A 25,162-nucleotide genomic window follows, 5' to 3' on the forward strand; every position below is an offset into this window, starting at 1 on the left:
CATTTATGGTTTGAGATATCAAGTAGGAATATCCCACATTCAACTTGAATGTGGGATATTAATGTACCCTGACGAAACAAAATGTATTGCAAGCAACATTTAAATCGGACCAGGTATTATAGACCTCCTTGGTAGATTCATATGAAAAATAAAGTTTTTGTCTGTTCGGGTGATTTTTATTTCCCAAAATAGTCACGCTGCAGTTAAAATTAGGCTTGCTTGAGCATTAATTGTCATTTCAAGTTTTGGCTTTCATGTGTGGACGTGTTTTAAAAATGTAAATTGGTATTACTAGTGAGCTGCGACATAATGCATGATGCCCAAGGCATAGGGTGTCTTATTCATTGTGAAACTGTATTTTATTAATGGCATGAATCAAACTAAAGGCCTAGACTTTAAATGCATGGCCCGCTACTGGAACCACATGATAAGATGCGTGGATTGACTGTCTCAGAAGTAGAGGCAACTGAGACTTGTCCTCTGCCACCTGGATTGAGGCGAGTAACCGCACCACCACGAGGACCTGCTAAATAGTGGGGATTGGGCATTCCAAATTGGGAGAAAGAAAATTTCTTCTTAACCTCGATGATGACCCTCCAATGCCTATATGGACATGCAGCATTTGAATATCCATACTTCCCTACCGTATAGTATGTTAAAAACAGTATGTCAGTGGAATAAAGTATGTCCGAATCCTCAGTGTTTATAAAACAGTACGCAAGAAATACCTGCATGACCTATTATTTCTGCCGAGATTCTGAAGTGAGCACTGGCTGGACACTTTTCATCCGTCACGTTCAAAATGCTGGATTTAAAAGAACGGAGGTGAGCCGTGAGTCAGATGGCTCTTTTCAACTGTAAGTGATGTATATATACCAAGAAAGATTTTCCTTGTACTTAAATTGGGCTTGTTTAACAGAACCAGAGTATATTATATAACAACAACAACAACTTACATTTATATAGCGCTTTTCTCAAACTCAAAGCGCTTTACATAGTATAGGGGGGAATCTCCTCAACCACCACCAGTGTGCAGCATCCACCTGGATGATGCGACGGCAGCCATAGTGCGCCAGAACACCCACCACACACCAGCTATTGGTGGAGAGGAGATGGTAGAGTGATGTAGCCAATTCAGGGATGGAGATTATTAGGAGGCCATGATAGATAGGGGCCAATGGGGGAATTTGATATATATATTGGGGGAACAATATATACGTCATATATTCGGGTTTCGGGTCAATAACCAACAGTAATTTTATGTTTGAGCATTGGCTGAAAGCGATTATTATTGTCATTACTAGTGGTAGTTACTCAGTTAATTGCATGACACAGGTTGTCAAGTGTTGTCAGCATAGCAGCGACCATGAGGGGGCGACCCGCTCAATGTAAATTTATATCTAAAAAGTTCTCTTCATGTCTTTATGTGTAAAACTTTTTAATTAGCAAAAACTGAGTGCACCTTTAAAAGAGTAAGAAAAATATGGTATTGAATTTTGCATCCAATTCAGCAATTTTCCTTCCACTTATGCCTGTCTTTTCCAGTTTTCCAGCTGCACTGGTATTCATCCATACTGTAATTACACAGAAAGATGGCACAAAAACATGTGATAACACTAAATAAATTAATAGTTACCTAAAAACAGAAGCTTGTTCACACCAGCTCTGTCCTGTCCTTAGACATCAACAAAGTCCCTGACAAAAACCCGCCAGCCAAGGCACTTGAATAGAATATAGTCAACCATTCTATACATTAAAATGTATTTTATTGTTTGACCTATCTATTGTAAATGAGATGTAAATGGAACACCTCTTCTTCTCTCAGTCACCATGTGTAGTCATTTAGATTCACTTAAGTCTATTATCTCCTAAATTAGGTTCAGGTTTAAATGAATCCTGCATTTAAACCTGAAAGGCCCAAACTGATTTTGTTTACACTTAAATTAATGAGAGTCTATTTGACATTAGTCTCAGCCTCAGATAGCACAAACATACACTGTCCAACATCCACATTCACTGATCGTCTGCTGTACTGTATATTGCACCCAAAATGTTATTTTGGGAGTGAGGGCACACAGGTTTTTAATCAGTCTGCCAAGAAACTAGGCTAAGTTGTGTTTACAAGGTACCGGATTGATGCAATGCACATTTTTGAAGAAAATCACTGAATTTGTCCTGTTAATGTCATCAAATGTTTGAAAGATTTTCAGATTTTAGTTTGAGGCACTTGGTATTTAGTTATTAGCATTAAGTCAAATGAAAATAGAAAAAAATAATATTCTGAATATCCTGTTTCCGGTTTCATGGTATACCATGGTTTGAAAATTGACGGTTATCATGTCATGTACATTTGCTTTTCTATTGTATTGAAAAAAAATGCAACCGAATAGAGAATCTGCATGTACACATCTCCTTTCCTCTTCGACTGCCCGTCAGACTCGTCAACTTGCGCCATACACACACACATGCAGCGGAGAAAATGTCAGAGAGAAGCGAGGCTGATATTACCAATCTCCATCCCCTGCCGGGATCAGCAAAGTGGGATTACTTTGGATATCCCAAAAATGAATGGGGGTTTGTCCTTGAGGACAGATATCCAGTTTGCAAAAATTGTGGAGGCAAAGTGGCTGCCAAAGGAGGAAACACATCAAACATGTTCACCCATCTTCAAGACCACCACTTAAATCCCTGACGATTCCCGGCTACATATGTGGTGTTTTGTATGTTTGGTAACTTCTTACAAACACACACACTGACCCTGATCTGACCCCATAAAAAACCCACACACACACACACACACACACACACATTTTCCTGGCTGACATAAGTGAGTGTGTGTGTGAGTTAAGTTACAGGAGCAGTCTGGCAGCACTGTCACGCATCTACTGTATATGTAAATTATTAATAATCATAGGACTTTATTTTAAAAGCTCACACAACTGATGTTATTTTCATTTAGAAGTACATTTTAGTAGAATTTTAGAATTATATTAGTAATTATAGCATTTTTAGATTTTAGTACAAAATCTGAACATGCTTCCTATTCTTCATCATAACATGGCCTGAAACTAAATCGAGAAATACCTGCTGCTATGATAATCTGATCTCAGGAAAATAGTAACAAAAAGGTCCTGCACTTTTTTCTCTCCCATTTATGTTGTTCAAAAGGAAGTACAAGTTGATTTATTTATTTCTAAAGAGAGATTACTTTTTAAAGGTCCTGCTCCTTTTTTTTTTCCTCCTAATTTCATTTGTTCAAATGGGAAATGTACAGCTTTTTTTTAATTTTATTTATTTTAAAAAGGGAGACTTTTTTACACATACTCAGGGCTGGACTGGGAAGAGAAATGTCCTTTTCTGCATATCGTTTATTTTTTATTTACGCCGTTTAGTGGTCTGTTCTGTTCTAATTTTAGCTTATTGCGGCCCATTCGGCCTGTTGCGGCCGACCCACTGGACCGCTCAGTTCTCCTGATGTGTCGGCCCACCGGGAAAATGCCTGGTATGACAGATTACCAGTACAGTCCTGCACATACATTAAAAAAAAATTAACGTTTCAATTATAATAAAGCATTTGTTCAACCAAAAAAAAAAAACGTCTGTTTTCATTCCTTTAAGGGTCTGATAATTATAATAATAATCATTTTGTAATACCTTAAAACCTTTATGTTTCTGTGACGTTATCACACCGTGAAAATCTCATACCATTTCACATCCTCTATTTTTTCTGTATTTTTGGTAAAAATATTCATGAAGTGCCGTTAATTTAAAAAAAAACTGTGATTGGTCACTTTACATTTCAGTCAGATATTCTCTTTTCTTGGCAAAAATAAGATGAACAGACTTTCTGGTGTAGTCAAAAATAAATAATTACAACATTAGACAATTAAAACCAGGACATCACAGATTGCAAAACTGTAACCTAACTCAACAGCTATATTATGACTACAGCTGTCAAAATGAATGCGTTAACGCATGTGATTAATTATAAAAGTTTAACGTGTTGGGGGGCCTGGGAAGCTCAGCAAGCAAAGAAGCTGACTACCACCACTGAAGTCATTCAGTCATGAAGTCACTGAGTGACTCCAGCCAGGTCTCCTAAGGAACCAAATTGAGCCGGTTGCTAGGGAGGGTAGAGTCACATGGGGTAACCTCCTCGTGGTCGCGATTAGGGGTTCTAGCTCTCAATGGGGCACGTGGTATCAAGGAGAGTAGCATGAGCCTCCACATGTGGAGTATCTGTTGTGTCATGCACAACGAGCCACGGGATAAGATGCGTGGATTGACGGTCTCAGAAGCAGAGGCAACTAAGGCTTGTCCTCCCTGATTGAAGTGAGTAACCGCGCCACCATGAGGATCTACTAAGTAGTGTGAATTGGACATTCCAAATTGGGAGAAGAGGGGATAAAAAATGAGCTAAATAAAATAAGTTTAACGTGTTATTTGTTTCTTAATTAACACATTTACCGTTACTAAAGAATAAACCAGCATATACACTGGTTAGAAGGGCGGAACATTTGCGATTTGTCTGCACAAAATCTTTACACTGATGCACACACCACTAACACACACACACAATGGAAAAAGAACCCTTAATGTTATTTGTTGTTCAAAACAAGATGGGACATAAGAAAGGAATCAAGTACTTTGCTACCTCTGTAAGGCGCAATTTAATTACCACAGAAGCACGTCAAGTCTTAACTACCACGAAAATGCAGATCAAGACGTTGCTTGCAAGCGCTTTTCATGTGGAGTTTAAAGCGCCGCTTGACCTTTGGTTACATAGTTCTTTCAATTTGTCAACCTCCCACTTAGACTTTGCAAAATTACTTTAATTGGTGCTATTTTAGTGCATTTCTATCTTTATACTGTGGAATGCTTTGTTTGGAAATTGTTATTAAAACATTATTGTTACATATTGATTTGTCTTCTTTCCTATGAAGGAATAATATAAGTGCATTTTGACAGGAAAATAAGATCAAAATGTGCGACTAATCAACATTAACTATGAAAAAGTATGTGATTAATCGCAAATAAAAAATATAATCGACTGACAGCACTAAGTAGGACATAAAAGTTGTAAAAACCTGTGAAGATCCTGGGTGGTGTTCGTGTTATTGGTTGAAGTCTTTTAGGAGTAAAATAATCAGATCAACCTGCCTGTGCTCAATAGTCAGTTGTAGAAGAATGCTGTTATTTTCTTTTTCTCTTGATAATTGAAAAACTTGCCATGGTGGGCTTATTGGAGCAAGGCACCAGAGAAACATGGACAACACACAAACACTCACAATCCCAGAAATCTCACTACCCCACTTTAAAACAGTCCCTATATCAGAGCTCTAAGATTCTCAATAGATACATGCTCACACACTTACACAAGCAAACACACTTGCCCACAACCTATGCAGTCTTGCATATGAAAGTTTCCACTGACGAACAAGGTTCACAGGTAGTCCCTACAATAGTGTTCTGCAAGTCAGGTCACTGCACTCCCTCACACTCCCTTCAACAATTCCTTGTATGTGTTTAGTGTGTGCATGCATTTTCCCTATCCTGTTATGTAAAAATGTATGATAGCTTATGTAATTTGTTACGTACATAATGAAGAGTAATAAATTATATTTATTGGTTTTCATGACTTAATAGCACTGAATTATCTGCTGCAATGCAGATTTGTAAATTTTTAAGCACTCTTCTGATTAGTACATTGCTGTCAGGCTAAGAAATAGAATGCATGATATGCAGCTTTGGAATTAGCAACAACAATTTCATCCTTTCTAAACATAGACACAGATGTTGAGTCATTTACACCGGAATAATGCATCAACAGCGAGGGAAAATAAAAACAGGGATCCGAACACATCATTAACGTGTTATGTGGGTGGTTTGCAAATAGCTTGCACAAGTGAATGGACAGAATTATGAGACTAGTTAAATAGCCACTGCTCCGACTGTGATTACAGGTCAGCATTTGGTCGATAATGACAATGACAACCTCAAAGGACGTACCTTAATCCATACAGCACAGTGCCATCAGGGTGCAGCCGTATCATGCGGTTCTTGACTGTGACTCCGTGAACGAAGGATTTCTTATCGTTGAGGAAGTAGGTGTCAGGCACCCACAGCTGGTCCGCAACGCGGTTATCCAAGGTCAAATTAAGGGGGATCTCAGTGTAAGACAAACGTTTGTCTCGCCAGGCTTGCTGGAAATACATGGTCAGGGTGTAATCCTAGAAATGAAAAGAATAGTAGGATCATTATAAAAAGATGAGATAATGAAGACTTCTGATAAAAACTACATTCTACAAACAGAATAAAATACATAAGTAGCAGGGGTCAACTGATATGGATAATTAAAGAGCAGGGTGATAAACAGTGGCATTCAAAAGTCTGAGACCACATTAAAAATTTGGAATTTAAAACCGAATTTAAACTTGGAAATAAACAGAAAGTTTCAGGATTTTGAAAGATTGTAAACAAAGAAAAGTTATGACATAAAATAAATAAGAGTCTGCAATATTTCTAGTATAAAACCTTTCACTAAATTGTTATGCTTATAATTTAATTTGTTATGGAACAAATTAGGACAGAAACAGAACACAAATTTTAAATGAGAAAAAAGCTAAATTGAAGCATTTTGAAGGGGTTCAAAAGTCCATGTGGCAGGGCGGAGGGTGGGGCCGGGTCGTGATCCTACACACCCGGTTTGGTATTAGGCTAATCAAGCCTCCCGAGAGGGACAAAGGTCGACTGCAGAGGATTGTGTGGTAGAGAGAGATAGTTTACGGACATGTCCGTCATGTGTGTGTTTGTCTTTTGTTTAAGTTTTACATTAAACTATTATTTATAATGACAAGCCGGTTCTTGCCTCCTCCTTTCCATTGAATACTTTACAGTCCACTTGTGAAAATGCTTCTATTTTGCATTTTTCTCGGATGGACAGACAGATATATTCTGCTGGCCCAATCAGGACACTAGTTCACATCTTAAAAGGAAAGTTTCCCCAAAATTGTAATTCTCTCATCATTTACTCGCCCTCATACCCTATTAGATGTGTTTGACTTTCTTTCTTCTGCTGAACACAAATGAAGATTTTTAGAAGAAAATTTCAGCTCTGTAGGTCCAAACAATGCAAGAGAATGGTTACTAGACCTTTGAAGGTCCAAAAAGCATATAAAGGCAGCATAAAAGTAATCCATATAAATCCAGTGGTTAAATCCATATCTTTGGAAGCCATATGTCATAGGTGTGGGTGAGAATGAAACAGATACAAATGTAAGTCATTTTTTACTATTAATCTTCCCTTTCACTTCCACATTCTTCTTTTTTTTGTTTTTGGCAATTCTCTGTGCATATTGCCACCTATTGGGCAGGGAGAAGAATTTACAGTAAAAAATAATTATCTGTTTTCACCCACACTTACATAGTGTCTGAAGACATGGATTTAAACACTGGATAACTTTTATGCTGCCTTTGTGTGTTATTTGGTTAAGTTCTGGCCACCATTCACTTGCATTGAATGGACCAACAGAGCTGAAATATTTTTCTAAAAAAGCTTTGATTTAGTTCTGCAGAAGAAAGAAAGTCACATCTGTGATGGCATGATGGTGAGTAAATGATGAGAGAATTTTCATTTTTGGATGAAGTATCCCTTTAACTTGCCCTGCCAATATTTTAACTTGCCCCACAAAACATTATTAAATAATAATAATAATTTCATTTTTAGCAACATGTTATTTTATGTGTTTTACAAAAACACGTTTATATCTTTATTTAATGTTACATTTTCTTCATATAAAAATTATTTACAAATCATACTATTATGCTACTATGATAACTCCTTGAAAACTATGAATTCATACATACAATTTAGCTGAAAAACCATGTGATTTAAGACATAACAACAAATTTGCATGATCTCTTAATGTAAGAACTTGTATCATTGGCCCAGCTGGGCAAGTGAGAGCTCCATGAACTGGCCCGAAACACTCTCACACTGGCCCCGGGCAAACGGGTCATCCCCATTGTGAGCCATTTAGAAGCTAATACAATATAATCATAGCAACTGAGATGTACACATATACGCTGGCTATTTTCAACCAGCCAATTTTTTACCCATATTTACTCAAAATATACTAAATACCCAATATTTACTCGAAATTCATTAAAAAAAACTAACATTGAAAACAGATTTTAAATAAATAAAATTCAAATACATTTGAAAACAAAAACTGTGCATTATCCATTAGCTAGGCTGTTGGTAGATTTTGGAATTGACACTAGGCAGAATGACCATTTCTGTTAAATGGCCAATCAGTATCACTGTCTAAAGCACATGATTATATCCTTGGTTTAGTTCAGTGGTGATCTGAACGTGGTTATCAGCATGTCCAGAGAATGAGGGGACAGTGGGTTGGCTAGCCTAAGTGGTGGCTCCACTTCAGCCCCATATTAATCTCTCTGTGCTTCTCCAGCGTTGACCTGCGAGGGAACTCTGAAAACCGGTAATTGTCTTCTGCCAAAAATATCCCAGCAAGCTTGACAAAGTTACTCTTATGCATAAGAGCACAGAACTCCCCTATGATTCAAAAGCCACATGAAGAACCAGCTGCGTCTCACACAGTCCTGCATGTGCATGCTCAAACAGCCGCTTCAGCATGACCAACCACACTCTCAACACTAAACAAACCTGCACACACACACATTCCCCATTTTTCAAGCACATATCCCAACACAACAATAAATGCACCATTGCACTACTAGTCATTTTACAACCACATTATTATTACTAGGTTTTTACAGTTTCTAAAGAAAATTTGAGTGGTGCTTGCCTGTGAAAACTGTGCTGTGTGTGGTTTTCAGTGTGTTGCTATGTGGTTATAAGTGCATTTCGATGCAGTTGCTAGGGTGTTCTTGGTGGTTGCTAGGGCATTGTTAGGTGGTTGCTAAGGTATTCTGGTTGGTTTAACTGTAATTTACACTGGTCAAACAACTGTATACGTGTATATGGATGGAAAGACAATAAACCACACTAAACTAATACTAGCCTAATTAATTTAAAATCCTCTGCAGAACTTTCCACATTGAAGAGAAGATAAATTATTCATAACAAAGATCTGACTACATAAACCCCTGATGAATATGTAGAAGTTCCATTGGCATTAGGCAAAATCTCAGATTTCCCTTCCATTGCTAGTCATTGTTGCAGTGCGTTGGGTAGGTTAAGGACACTGCTGAGCGTCTAAGGTTCCCCTTAGGATGAGTAGCTGATGCCTTGGGCAAAAGAGTCACTTTAGCCTCCTTAGACTATTCTCACAATGACTCACAATGTCTGCTTATTGAGACACTAAGGGTAAAAAATTCTGTACAGTATTTATGGACTTCAGTGATTGACATGAATGATCCCTTAAATCAGGCAGCTTGTTAAGGAGAGGTGTGCTATTACTTTTCTAAGCAATTTTGCTTGGTGGATGATAAAAAACCTTAAAGGGGGGACCTGAGCCCTATCAACCAGAATATCTTGGAGGTCACGGGCTCTTTTGACTTAGAGTTTATGATTTAAAGCTGAATTTGATGCAGTCTAGGAGCTTTCAGAGAATTTGCGTGTGCTTTAACATTCTGTACTGTGATGCAGGGTCAAATTTGAAGGATTTAATTAAGAAAGAATGAAGATGCATGCTATGCATTACAAATGTTTAGATGATACTATGCATAATGTTACTCCTCCATTCTCAGCTTTTACAGCCCAGTGTTCCTCATGGAGCAATGCATTAAAATTAAACAGAAGTGTATATATCACATGATAAAGACTTACAGTATTCTTTAGTGTTGCTATAAACAACTACACTGTAAATGTCAAATTGTGTTGTTGTTGTTGTTGTTGTTGTTAGCCTACTTTAACATTATGAGACCTGAGTGTGACTGCTTTGTGCATTTTCCATTTCCCTATTTGTTTTGTAACTAGAGCATCTAATAAACATGCAAAAACCTTCTAGAGCAAATAGTTTTCCTCTTAAAATTGATGGCAACATATGTGGACAGTTGAGAAATTTTTATTAATATCAAGCTATAAAAAATAGATTTTATAATCAAATTGTTTATTATGTTTTGAAAGGAAGTTCGGCTTGAATGCATTTAGCTGCATAGAGAGCTATAGGATGCTCCCTTGCTCCCTATTTAATGAATGACTTAACCTCCAGTGTGCCGTCTGTCCGCACTGGTCTCAGAACAGTTCGAAAGTCCCCTTATTTTCATCCTAACTCCATATAAAGCCACTGAAAGTAAAACATTTCAGCTTTTGGATCAACCCATTGATTCTCAATCTGATAAAACACTGTAACTATAGGATTTCTAAGGGAAAATGTGCTAAAGTGTACATTATGTTTAACATCGTGGCGTTTCGCTATAAATCACTAAAATTAAAAAAATGGAATATCGGATGAAATTAGATACTCAGGTTTTAATATAAAAACTTAATATGGTTTCTTACCAGATGTAGGTTTGTTCACGTTTCTCCCAAAGACAAATTATGTTGTGTTTGGTGCCATGTTGTTTGGTCACACGACTCGAAAGTTTAACCCTTTACTGAAAACACAAGGTCTCCTGAACTGAGATCAATTGGTTTCAATGAATAAAAATTATGCATTGCGTACAGCAAAGCCAAAATACAACGTCCACCCATGTGTACGCAGGGGTCGAACATGGTTAAGGAACCATGTCTACCAGATCTGACCTTAAAAATGACTTTTATTGGTGTAACCCAATGTAGTCAGGTTGATTTAATCATATTAACTAACATTAGGGTTCCCACACCTTTTGGTCAATGAATTCTCATCATCAAAACTAAATAAATAATAATAATAATAATAATTTTACAAAGCTTGCACTCACAAGCCATTTCTAGCATATATAGAAATCATTTTAGAGCTCACAAATTTCCATGACTTCTTTGACTTTTTAAGAATGTATTTATTTGCATGACTTTACAGGCCAAGAAATTAATATTTAAAAATTCCCTGACATTTGCAGGTTTTGCATTGGGAGTGGGACTGTGGGAACTATTTTTACCCACACTATGCCCCACTATGCTAATTAATCATTAAAGGTGCAATATGTAAAATTTCTCATGTAATATTCAAATTTTTTTGCCAATATGTGAACGGCTTGTAACACAACTTAAAAAATGTTCCCTTCCCAGACTTCCTAGGTTGCCAATTAAAGCCTGTAGACTGATTTTTATGTGAAGGCAGCGGGTCGCTTTTGCCGGGAAAATCCAAAGGATGTGACGTTTATGTGTGCTCCCAAGAGATTTGTCTCAGTGCCTCTCTTCTGCTATTCAACAGCAACAACAAACTGAAAAATTAGGTACTGTAATGTTATCTTAGAAATGGAATCCAGCAAATGGCCGGCTCCCAGCACAACACAAACTCAGAGTAAGCCAAAAAAACTAAAAACCTTTATCTTCTGAATCCTGTCTGGCTAAGTGGGAACGTGATCGCGGTTGAGCAAAAACTAGAGTGAACATCGGCAGGGCATTTGATTCCTGGAGGGACCTTTGTTTGGTTTTGGGGATCAAAACTGCCCCTGAATTGCCGTTCTTCTTATTGGACAGGTAAGCTTACATAACTGCAAATCATGTGAAATATAGTGCCATAAAGATTGATCTGTGTAATTTTATCTAACTTGATCTTGCCTGCTAACGCTGACGAATTATAAGCTACCTTGCTATGTAACTTTCAAATAATTTCAACGATCTTCTCTTTATACTAAAATTCTAATTAATGTCACTGTTAATTTGTAATTATTCAGCCAGGTAAACTACAATAATACATTAAATGAAAGATAGAAAATGTTCAAGATAGTGCAGAAAGCTCCATTAATTAGTGTAACGTAACTTGGTTATACAGAAAATATTTACATTCTATTATTATAAAACAATAGTGCATCGATATATCAAAATGACAGTTGTGATGGAATCACATCAATACTGAACTGTGTCAACATATTTATAATGTACAGTCTATTTTATAAACAGCTACTGTCATCATCCACCAAATTTAGCTAACAGCTATTGATAAAGCTGGCTAGCTAGATATGCTAGATGCATATACATAATATACATCGTATAAATGCAGTCAATGTATCATGCAAAGAAAAGTGATTACTTCAAACTACAGTCTCGCATAATCAGACCTACAGTATATCCACACTTTGTTTTAGCCCTGTTCCAGCACTGGAGAGTCAAATATAATATACAGTCTCAAAGATTGTAGTAAAACAATCATAACTGTGTAATTTTAATTACGCTACCTCATCTGTCATCATGATGTCGGTGAATCACATTTTGCCTCTTTGTACATTACGTCACTGTTTTGGTCGATGCCCGCGTCCCTATGGAGTGTGTGCAGGAGCAACATGTAGCTGGCTGCAGTTCTTTTAACGGCCACAGGTGTCCTTAATAACATGGGTTTCTGAATCTTACATGCTGCACCTTTAAGAAGAAGCCTTGAGTAAAAATGATTTACAAATGTAAAAATGACATTTTGTGAAAAGAGGTTAAATATACATTTTTCCAAGCAGAGCGCTAATGCCAGGGTACAGAATGTGGAACACCTGGGCTTGGAACTTTCCTCCTGTCTTCAGTGCCAAATGTGAGCATAATTACTATGGTCACAGATGGTAGCAGATGCCTCTCTGGGCTCTGTTTACTCTTCTTTGACATCAATAGATCTCAAACCGAGACGCAAACAAGCATCTTTCTGTGAGCTTAATCACCATTTTCCCTCTCAGTGCTTCACTACTGTTAGAATTATGCATTATGACTGAGGTGAAGGTCCATTTGTAAAGTGATACATAAGTGTAAAGTGATACAGGATTTTTGGGACATTGAGAGCTAGAATCTTGTTTAACGGAATAGAATGAAAATTCTATCATTATTTATAATAATTTATTATTTCTCCTTTTGTGTTCCATGGAAGAAAATAGTCTTGAAGGTGAGGAACAATATGAGGGTGAATAAATAAATACAAAATGTAAAATTTTAGGTGATCTATTCCTTTAATTAAAACATTAGATGCAGAGATGTTCTACTGGAGCGAAAGCCTCTGTTAGGTTGTGCTGTTTAATCATCGTTAACAGAGCTAAAATTGTCTGTGCAAATTAATTTAATCAAGAACATTTCTAACTGTTCAGCATAAATGCACTGATTAAGAGCGCATTGGTTATGAATTCTTTATGTGATGAGAAATACTTTTTCACACAAGAATGAGCACCCTTTGTATTCAATACACAAGTCATTAAAACAGGATCTGTCTTCACTCAACTGACCGACTAGCTGCCATTGACAACATAAATAATCATTTAAAAAAAACCATTATCTAGCAGACTTCATGTAAGATAAAGTGAAGTATGCCAGCTCTTAAGATGGACATTCAGATCGATAGATCATACTGAGATTACGACAGAATGACATGACATCATTTGTCGGGTTTCTGCAGAGGATGCCGGGAGTTCTCCATTAAGCCTGTCACAGTCTAAATCAACACAAAATCATCATATTCATAAGACATCCATCTCTTCTACACAAAACCAATTTAAAATCTGACCCTCAAAACCAAAATAAAAATATCATTATTTACCTATTCAAACACATGACTGCAGCCTATGAAATAAATGAGGGTGTAAGGAGATTATCAGTGTTGGGGAAACAACTTTGAACTGTAGTATGCCAAGTTACTCATAAAATAGTTAAACTACAGTCAAGTTAACCTTTTAAAAAGCAAAAAGTACCTCAATACATTGAGGCTGCTTAAGGGAACAAAATAGTTAAAAATAATAATTTAATTGTGCATTGAAGGTATTTATCTGGCACAAAAACAATGAGAATGGCAGTTAGGCTGACAGCACAGAACTTGAACAGATGAATTATTAAATACAACTAATAAAAATAAAAATAAAACTGTAATGAACACAAGCATTTAACTAAATATTTTTGCCACAGAAAGGCAGGGACTGATTCAGACTAATCTCATGAAAATTATGTGACAGGCAACATTTTTGGCAAATAAAATGACATGTTTCATTACACGTATCGCAGCAGTTTAAGGTGAAATGTCCACTGTGTGACGCTAAACAGATCTTCCAAACAGATGAGGCTTTTTAAGGTTAACACTCTATCAAGTTTTAAATAAACAAAACCTACATCTCAACCCAAAACCTTAAACCTAATCTTAAGAAATAGTGTTATAAAAAGCAAATGTGAGGTGAAAAACAATTGCTGAAGCAACCATGTAATTTTGTGGTGCTTCTATGACACTTTCACCTCATGAGTCTTCTGCATTTCCCCTAATATTATCACGCTCAAATTAGCTTATAAAAAGTAGTTGGTTGTTGTAAAGGGATCAATGGAAAGGAGGAGGCGAGAACCGGCTTGACGATACAAATAATAGTTTAATTTTAAACTCAAACAAAAGACAAACACGCATGACAGACATGTCCGTAAACAATCTCTCTCTCCCGCACGATCCTCTGCAGTGGACCTTTTTCCCTCTCGGAGGCTTGATTAGCCTAATACGGGACCGGGTGTGTAGGATCACGACCCGGCCCCGCCCTCCGCCATGCCACAGTTATGTAATGTGTGGCGGGGTGTGCAAGACACAGACACAGTGTGTGGGGTCAAGCCTCGGAGAGGATCAAAATAACATGTCCATAAAGGGGAATAAATTGTCCAAGGGGAATAGTGTTCTAAGCAAAGGGGGAATCTGGGATCATCATGGTGAGATGGGGCACCATGAAGGGCGGAGTACTGTCTTTGGAATGGCCCAGGCGTGAGCTGGGTACATCGGCTGCACACGCTCCCCTCCAGGGTCCACGGCGCGAGTGGGTAAGGCAGCCTGGCCTCTAGCCCGTCGGCCCCAATATGTGTAGTTCTCCCCCTGCGACACATCTAATTGGCCCAGGGATCCAAGGAACGGGTCCGGAGGCGCATCAACTCATCCGAACACTCCCAGCTCTGGTCCTGGGCATGCAAGGATGCCAGTGTGTGCACAAATGGAGATTTGAAGCCAGCTCCCTGAGAAGAGGTGCGCTCTGCATTTTAAAGACTGCGGTGATGAAGCATTATTCACAACAGGTGTGCTTCATTCACATTTTTATGAGTTAATTGCAATTAATCAAAATGATTAAGGTGCTAAATTTGGACTCTCTATATACTTCTATATATACATATATATATTAGGGCTGTCAATAGATTAAACATTTTAATCAAATGAATTACATGGTGTCCCGATTATAACAATAATGAAAAATATAATGATGAAATAATTATATGTGACGCTTCTGTTCTACCCGCTCCGTACGGGACTCAAACCAACATCTCCGGCTATAGGCTACAGCCTCTAACATCTGTCGCTAGTACACACTGCACAGCTATCTACCAGCTGGATCCCGTTACATATACATAGCTATCTTTAAATATTAAAAAAATTACATAAATATATAAAAGATATTTAGATAATTAAATGCATTACATTCTTGTGGCAGAAGAGTTAATCATTGATAAGACAATACGGCTTTACAATACAATGTATTGTTTACTACCATATTATTGAACATAAGCCAATCATTGGCATAAAGTTCACAGCAATCCATTTCTCAAGTGAATTTATTATGAGGGCTTGTTTATGGACCCATCAATGTACACCTGCATCAGACATGTGTAATGAATGTGGCAGCGAAGGCAGACGAGGAGGTGCGGATCCAAACGCAGTTATCTTTATTGAATAAGTAAACAAACAAAACACAAAGGAAAAACCCTCAATGGGGAAACAAACATAAAACTAGAAAACTCAGGTAGGGGAAACATACCAGGCTAACAACATGCAACGATAGACAAGGACTGAACCAAAAACCAGGGTATAAATACATGAACATAGGAAAAAGGGGCCAATGAACAAACAGAACTCAAACAAGATAACAAGGTGATAAACAGAAGCAAAGCGGCAAATTAACGAGGGCAGGTGCAAACAATGAACGTGAACACGAAAGCTAACAAAGAGACTATGGAGTTACACAAGGGACAAAAGTGAAAACTAAGGAATGCAAAAGTGACAAAAATGGCAAACAAAAGGGCAACAGTGAAACAAGACAAGGTAAACATAACAACATGCTTGTGTAGTGTCTCGGGTGCGTTGCGTCATAAACATAAAATTTTTAGGTCACTGTGTCAAGTTAAATATAGTTTAATACTTAGAACACATCTTTAGATCTCTTAGTTCAAATTTGCGCCCCATCAAGTGTTTTGAACGCAAGAACGTAACGTGTTTTCTTCACTGTATAAACTGCGCGTTGCCACACAGCTGAAATTTCAATTACTGCCCTCTGGAGTAAACAGGTGGTACTACAAGCTTGCATTTCTCAGGAATCTTCCTTATTACGGTCCGGGGGCATTGCGATTAATTGCGTATATCTTTTTAGTGCGTTATTTTTAATAAAATTAATCACACTGAATTAACACGTTAAATCGACAGCCCTAATATATATATATATGTATAGAACGATACAATTTTTAATCTTCTGATTCCAATACTATAATATATATAATAATAATCTAATAATAATTTTACGATTTATTGGTAATATATTTCAGTTGTAATGTCTTAAGGCTTTTATTTTGAAAGTCCAGCGCAGAGTGCTCCAAGAAGTCTGTGTTTGAGTGTTTGTTTGTAGGCTAATTTACAGTAGTGTAATACGTTTATCCAGTGCCGTTCTCAATGCATTTTATAGGCGGATCGAACTATTGATCATCTACATCTGAGCTGGAGTTTGTGTGAAGTGACCACATATTGTGCTGAGCAGCGCATCATGAGACTCTGCGTATTTATGTGTGTGTATCGGCAGAGTTGAGCTCGTTCAGTAAAGCGTCGTGCCAGAGACTACTTAGCTGTTAATGCTGACTGTATATTTATTATTAAAACGCAGCCTTTTGCAATTCACAAAGCCTTTGGATGACTGTAAGTGCCTAAATAAAATGCACGACTTCTATGGACTACTTTAATGGTGATTTGAAGGTTATTTGTCATTCTTTGAGCTTGACAGTAACGTCAATGACCAACATGCGTATAGGATCTGGATCGGGCTCTTGTTGGACCGATAACCGATTCGGGTAAAAACATCAGTATCAGACCCGATACCAATCCAGGTATCAGATCAGTGCCATCCCTACATTAAACGTTTCCCAAAGTCTAAGTAGGAGTTTGACTAATTGAAAAAACTAGTCCCCATAGATTGCGTATTCATTGCAATGGGCATTAAATCTCTTAAACACTCAACCTCCACAATTTTGCTACAGCAAACGTGAAGCGACATTTACATGATTTGCCGCTTTGAACTCCACATGAAACGTGTTGCAAAGAAAGTCTCGTTTTGCTTTCAGCACTGACACTGTCCATGTAGTGATGCTTCATCCAAATTGTCCGGTAAGACAGAAGCGCAACGCAACGCTGGGAAAATGCTGATAATTCACTCCAGAGAGTCTTATCACAAGTCCCATCTGGGATTGTTTTTTAGAAACAAATTACATAAGAGGTCTTTTCTTCATCACTTGATAATTTACACAGAATCACTGTTTTGTGTGTGTGTTTGTGGTGTGTGCATCATTGTAATAATGTCCCCTGACACATGCAAAGGTTCTGCTCTATTTCAACCACTGTTTAGAACTCACATGGAGCTGAATAAATGTCAGAATCTAATATCAAAATTGGTAAATCCATCAAAACAAACTGATTTGCTAAAATGAATTAGACTTCCAATCCTAATTGACAAAGTAGGATTTTTACGTTTACATATAATGAAAGTGAATGGTGACTGAAGCTGTCAGTCCCTATTATCCTGCCTAACATCTTTTGTGTTCCACAGAAGAAAGTTAAATATGTTTGGAATGACATGAAGGTAAATGATGACAGAATTTCCCCTTTTGGTGAACTATCCTTTGAAGTTAGAAGCATCACTTCTTTTAGTTAGTTACTCCAAAACACTAGAGTTTGTGACGGAAAATCTTGAAAACATGGCACTCAGCGTCACCAGTGCCATAGCTTTTCTGTCTCTCCCCATTAAAGAAATGGCAACACAACCACAGCAGACATGGAAGCCTTCATTCATTTTTCATGACAGGGAAATCATTTGAAAGACTGGTTAAGTACATGCCTCTAAATATTGGAGGCTGTGGGGGGAGATGGCCTTAAGATCCAGCGGTCATACCCGGGGGGTGCTGATGGCATGACTGCTCCGATTAGCCTTTATTCCCAACAGGCCATTTTTTTTTACAGCTACTTAAACACATTTGCTAGAACAGCCTTACAACCCTATCACAAAATGATATATTAACAGATTACACAAGTGAAATGTGTCACATTAACTTCGCTTAATCTAAGCCTATAACTGCAAGTGTCATGATGAGGGTGTTGATGACATGTTTGGAGATAAACGTCTGATGTGGAAGACATGATTAACTGGCAAAGTTTACTGTAATGTCAGACAGACTCCAAACGCCAGGTGTTTCAAATTAATCTACAACCAAGCGCCTTGAAAAATTAGTTTAATGTTGATATTTGATTGAACTTCGGTCTGAAAACATTGGATTTCTGGAGAGATATTTTCTGTAGACGTAATAAACCCCATCAGGGTTATACAAGAGCTGGGGCCATATGTATAAAGCTGCTTAAAGAGTAAACATTTTAGTGTGTAAAAATTCTAAGAATTATGTAATTTTGCCTTGAATGAACAAGTGTGATTCATGAAGATTCATAAGTGTTAAAACTTGGTCTCAGCTCCTGAATTATTTAAGAGTGCTGGAGAGGTTTCCTAACCTAGTTAAGTGTAGCAAGATTTATGTAGAGATGACGCATTTTCCAACAAAGAAAGAATGTGTTGGACTAATATGAATGTGGATTTACGGCAAATGAAATTCATAGTTCAGCGAACAAGTGAAATCCATCGACACATTTTTTTAATTGCATCAAATTTTTACATTGTATAAATACATTGAAACTCATTATTGTGGGGGTTCCTGTAGCTCGAGTGGTAGAGAATGGCACCAGCGACATCAAGATCATGGGTTTGATACACAGGGAACATACAAACTGACAAAATGTATATCTTGATTGCACTGTATTAAGTTGCTTTGGATAAAAGCTTCTGCCAAATGCATAACCGTAAATGGATGGAGCATTTGTAAAAATCAATGGGCTACAAGCCTAGGGCTGAAACAACTACTGATAAAATCTAAATATCACTAAAATTATAATAATTTAAATGATGAACATAATCAACAATTATTTTAATTATGATTAGTTGGATATCTTTGCTCTGCCTCAGAAATCCTCCGTCAGAGATGTTTAACTCCAGCACATAACTTACATTTTACCAATTCATTCTTATTTTATATTATAAATATTATAAACTCAAAGTCATGCAAGCTTCCATTTACATTTTGCAAAACAACTTGTCCTAACAGCAAGCAAATAATTATCAACAAATAGTCTTACTTCATGGAGTGAGTGTGCACACATGCGTGTCAACCAAATGGAGTGCAACAACAGAGAAAGGGGCCAAAATCATTCTGACTAAAATACTGATTATGTTAAAATATTGCTTATATGTTGAATGTCAAATTTACCTCTAAATTGAAGCTTAACGCAAGTAACAATTTAAGAACATTAACTGTGAAGGATTATAAAGAAGAGTTTGTTTTATTATTTAATGTAGTGATTTTAATTGTCTACTGCATAAAAACTGTGGACAAATGCTTGTTATTTTGTTTTGCTAATGTAAAAAGCAATATGCAATATAATGTTTTTTTTTTGCACACAATGCATAGTGTTCTGTTTTTTGTACCTTCAATTTGTACACTGTTTAGAGAAGAACACTGGGCAAAATGTGGAATCATGTTTTAAAATACACATAAATAAAAATTGGCTTTCTCATTTGTTTAAATAATAAATTAATCGACAGATTAACTTACTATCAAAATGTCGTTTTAGTATGTGTTGCTGTGTTGTAGTCGAGATCAGCTCGTCCAAGTCCATCTCCAGTCCGACACCAGAGTATGAGGAAATTTGAGTTAAGACAGAGACCAGAAGAGGGTCGAGTATGAGTCAAGACCAAGACCCGAGTCCAAGTCAAGACCGAGACCAGTAAAGGCAAAGACAACTGTTTGTTATTAATATATTAAATGTATAAATTAAAGAACTATTAACTCTAGCCACATATATCAAATACACTTCATTTATTATTTTCTTAAGTTTATGCTGGTTAAACAATATTACCAGTTGAGAATTAAAATTAAATAAATGACACATTGTAGGTTAAGTGAACAAATTGGCATTACTATTACCACATGACAGTTTTAACAAAATGTCAATGAAAAACTTCAATTAAAGATTCAAAGTGCTTATGTGGCTTATCATGGAGATACAAACTACCAGCTTCTGTAAACTACAGCATTATATTCCATTCAAGTCAAGTTAACGTTTCTGCTTTACAAAATACAGTATTACTGTACTATAACTAAAATGGGACTAAAAACCAAACAACTGTGTATTCAATATGACAATTTTTATATAAACATTTACATTTGATTTGTTAACAATTTCCTCATTTGCATTACTACATTACATTCATTGTAAGTCAAGTCAATTCTGAACTGAACACAGAAATGCTTCCATTCTGATGACATTGAAAGAAGAATTTTTACATTTTCTTCAGTATGCGTAGCATTCATGAAACTAATGGCTAAAGCAATTCTAAAAGACTAGAGGCCGTTCAGACCAACCAAGTGCAACAAACCCAGATAACACATATATGTCTCCAAGATGTCTGTTTTAGATCTTTTCATCTGGAAAACATCTGATAAACATCTTAAAAAAATAGATTTACAATAATTTTAAATCATAAACGTGTCAAAGACATTTGTGAAATGTCTGATTGACATCCGAGACATACTTATTGACATACGTGCTATAGACGTATTGTATACATAAGAAACAATGTAAAATAGACGTCTTCCAGATTTAAACACACATCAAATAGACATCTGGGTGTTGTACGTGTGCTATCAGGGAAAAGACTATAACACAGATCTAGAGACACGTTTTTAACTTGACAAAATAACGAAAAACAAAATTGGGGTGCTCCTGCACGAGATGCCAAAAACACAGCGATACGTAATGCAACGGTCAAAGACATCCGTTTAGTCTGTTTACATAGAAAAACAACTGGAAAAACAGCATGGGTTGGCGCCATAACACGTTTGGTGTGAACAGCCCCCTATTAACAAGACACAGCACCAAATGGAAGTTTCTCAAAGTTACCTCTCAAAAAAGCAGTCTTTTGTGGACTGTGGGTAAATATCCACTTTATCCAACGATTGATTGTTTTCCATTTTCTAAAATATCCCGATGCAGTTTTAATGAGTGAGAAGCTGCTGCAAATTATTCAGTGAGATAGCAGATCGAACTAATCGGACTGAATAGCCAACCGATTCAGACCTTGAAAAAAACTGACAAAATGTAATGATTTATTTGTGAATCGGGCATCACTAGTTCTGTTTCTATGCAGCGGAAGATCAAGATCTTTGATATTATAGAGACTCGACTGGACTCAGGGTTAAGTCCGAGTCCACACTTGTTTGAGTACGAGTCGAGAACGAGTCAAATTGCTTAAGAGTCCATGAAAATATGGTCCAGGACTCGGACTCGGACTCGAGACCGGACACTGATGTGTTGTATTAAATCATGAATGAATGGTGACAAGACGCACTGACATATTAACCTTGCAGGCTTACTATTGGCTAATTCAGTGGTTGAGGGCAGCCATTTTTGATAAACATCACTAGCCGCATTTCCACTATCGAGCTAAATGAGGGCGTGCTAGTGCGTGCCAGGGCCAGTTGCGTTCCCACTGTCACTTCAGGGGCTTCATCGTGCGTCCACAGGGCTTTATCATTGGCCTATGATCCGCCAATTACCCTTGAGACAAACAATGCATAAGAATTTTTTGACACTTATGTAAAAGCTTAGTAAAAGACTATTCTTAAAATAATTTCTGAGAAGTTTTATACATATGGCCCCAGATCACAATGTCAATGTTTATTTTGCAATAATGACTGTCTGACTGTACATTATTCTGCTTATTACACTGCTACCTACCAAATACATATAGAACTGGGCATGAAATATTGCACGAAACAATTTGAGTACATTTTTAATTATTTTATTATGTGTAAAGAAAGAGATTATAGAGTGATAAAAGACATGAAACCAGCACAGGTATGTAGTAAATGGTTGCATGCAACAATGGTCAATTAAATAGTGTAGCGGTTATTATGCAAAAAATGTCACACAAGGCACACACGTCTTGTTTTCTGATGAATATGCACGAAATTCAACACATAACATGACACTGTCTTTGCAGACTCAAATTGTGAATTTTGTGCCATTCAGGGAATTGAAAGTTCTGCTGCTGAAATCAGTCTGTTAACCGAAATTCGAACCACTGCCCCAGATGCTATAAGTGTTGTTGAGATGAAATGTCAACAGGGTGGCACCAAAATATTAACTCTAAGCCCTAATCCAACCCCTAAACCTAAATGTCAGTAGAGGAAAATGTCATTTAAAGCAAAAATGTGAACAAGATTACTTCCTGGTTTCCATGGGACCAGAAACTGTGTCTTAGAGATAGCTTGCGTTATGCACTCTATGTGAACACCTTTGTATTGATGCAAAAATATCTGATGGGGGATGGCACTAGTCAGTAATTTGGCAGAATAGGGTTGATTTCAGGGTACATGAACATTCAGAAAAAGCGTGTCAATTCCCACGTGAACATTTTGGTCTTTGCAATGTAAACAAGGCTATAAATCGTTAATTAAATGCATTAAAGATAAAATCAGTCACAATTCAGTATGCAAATAGTACAACAACATCATCATTGAATTAACATTTTGAGTGCTGACATTCTATCAGTATGAGTCAGTGGGAGATTTGCAAACTCTACTCTAAATTTTCCTAAAAAGAATAAAGAATACAAAAATAGCACATCTAAGGCTGAAATTATCCACACAAAAACGTTTGAATGGATTATGTACGTGAATTAATTGCAAAAAACTGTAAAGAGAAAAACAGACAGAAAAAGAAAGCCTGACAAGCACTCTAATAAGCTTCTCTGTAGAGTGACATGTGAAGCAGAGCTTGTCAGTGTATGAAATTATAATACAAGTTGCTGCTGTCTTGGAGAACATCATGTGACTGACTACATAGTTGCTACTCTATTTATGGCTGTAGCTAAATCATACATTTACCTATGTCGAGCAACGTTAACAATTCAAAAGAATTCAAAAAAAGAATCAGCAACCTTGCCTTAAAACATAATCTGTGGAAACAGAGAAGAGCCCACTAACTCTGCATTTTTGAGAAAGGTGTTGTCATAGCAACTAAAAGTAAAAATAACACAAAATAACACACTATTTTCAGCTTCGAAGGAAATAAAACAGCGCTAAACAGGCACAAACAGACTATTCAAAAATGATCAACAATTACGCACACTAGTACTAATTAAGTCATCCAATCTAATTTAGTCTAAATTTGTCTTTTCATCCATTCATTATTTTGGTAGGCTATCATTGCACGGCCATGACTTTTTTTCATGTGAGCAATTAATGCTTGTCAGGATAATGATACATATAAGAGCAATGTTTCTGCCCCGGTTAGTATTTAGCCCATGAACAAGCACAAGTCTGTTTAAGTCTTTGCCTTTAAAGTGACTATTATGTTTTCAAAGGATACTCTTCAATATATCATCTGTCCCAGCAACAAACAAAGGGTATACCTTCCAAACAGTGGGTATTTCCTCCATAATTTATCCATGTGAACTGGAGGCAGGGGACTGTCTAGTCTACGGCTACATAAACACAGCAGCATAGTTTTGCGTTCTCTCACAATTATTTTTGGGTACCCTCACAATAGCTTTATCCATACATTACAAAAATGAACCATGGTTTTACTATAGTAACTATGTTAATGATATTTTTAGTAAAACCATAATAATAATACAGGAAAACTATATTAATAAAAATAATCATTCTGCCAAAAAAAAACATTACAACAGTTTAACTACAGTAATTCCATTGTTATTTTGTGGTTGCTTTTAAAACCATGGTTTGGGGCAGAGGTTGGGAACCTTTTTTCTCTGAGGAACCAATTTAAAATTTTTGGTTGATGCTTTTTTCAAAAGAGCCATAACACAAACTAATAATTTACTATTTTCAAGTTTTGAAATAAAATAAAATGTTAATTATTCCCATAGACTACTCAAAAACATAAATAGAAAACAAATATGTAACAATTAATAGGTAAGATTTTGTCATACGGAATTGAGTACACAGGTTTGTGCGGATCTCCATAAAATTACTTGATCCTTTTACAATTGTTAAAGAAAAAGTTCACTTCCCTTTTGGGCTGGGTGATATGTAAAAAAAATATCTGAAAGATAATCGCCTTAAAAAATATTGTGATATCTGATTATATCGTCAACCCCCCTGCCAAGGGTTAGTGAATATTTTTGCTTTATTGATTTTGCTTTAAAAATGTAATTAATTTATTGAAACACGAAAAACTTAACAAAATACATTTCTAAATTCAAACTGCACTTTAAACGAATTGAAAAAGCAATTAAAATAATGATGTGATAAAAAAATCTTATATATAACCACCTCCCCAAATCCAAACATTTACCGTCTCCAACAGCCCCATTTGCCATCACGCAAGTATCAGTCAGTTACAACAGGCGTCAAATGACTTATAGCCTACAAGTTAAGATATAAAGATATTTATAAATGTAAAGATAGTAATAATCATAATAAATAAGCCTAATAAATTCCAATGTGTTCCTAAAAAATGCTGCCAAATGTATGTTCTTATCGAATGTGTTTGTATTGCGTTTTGGTAATGCAGTTAATGCTGCCTAAGAAAATAAAATAGAACTCAATTTTAGGTTCAAGGTGTCTTATATTCATTTATGATTTAATCACTACCATCTTCGTTTCTTTAATACAAATACAAATCAGACACGAGCAATGACGGCTTTTCTTTTGTCTATTTTTATATAATAA

General features: G+C 36.6%; 1 protein-coding gene across 1 annotated transcript in view; it reads right to left on the reverse strand.

The window, feature by feature from the left end:
* The window catches only part of LOC127660064 (gamma-aminobutyric acid receptor subunit beta-2-like), a 62,029-nt gene that overhangs the window by 27,408 nt on the left and 9,459 nt on the right, over window positions 1-25,162 (reverse strand). Inside the window, exon 4 of the mRNA XM_052150129.1 lies at window positions 6,010-6,230. Coding sequence (XP_052006089.1) covers window positions 6,010-6,230 — 221 coding nt within the window. The remainder of the gene's footprint in view (window positions 1-6,009; window positions 6,231-25,162) is intronic.

Source organism: Xyrauchen texanus, chromosome 19 (assembly GCF_025860055.1).
Source record: "Xyrauchen texanus isolate HMW12.3.18 chromosome 19, RBS_HiC_50CHRs, whole genome shotgun sequence".
Lineage (NCBI taxonomy): Eukaryota > Metazoa > Chordata > Actinopteri > Cypriniformes > Catostomidae > Xyrauchen > Xyrauchen texanus.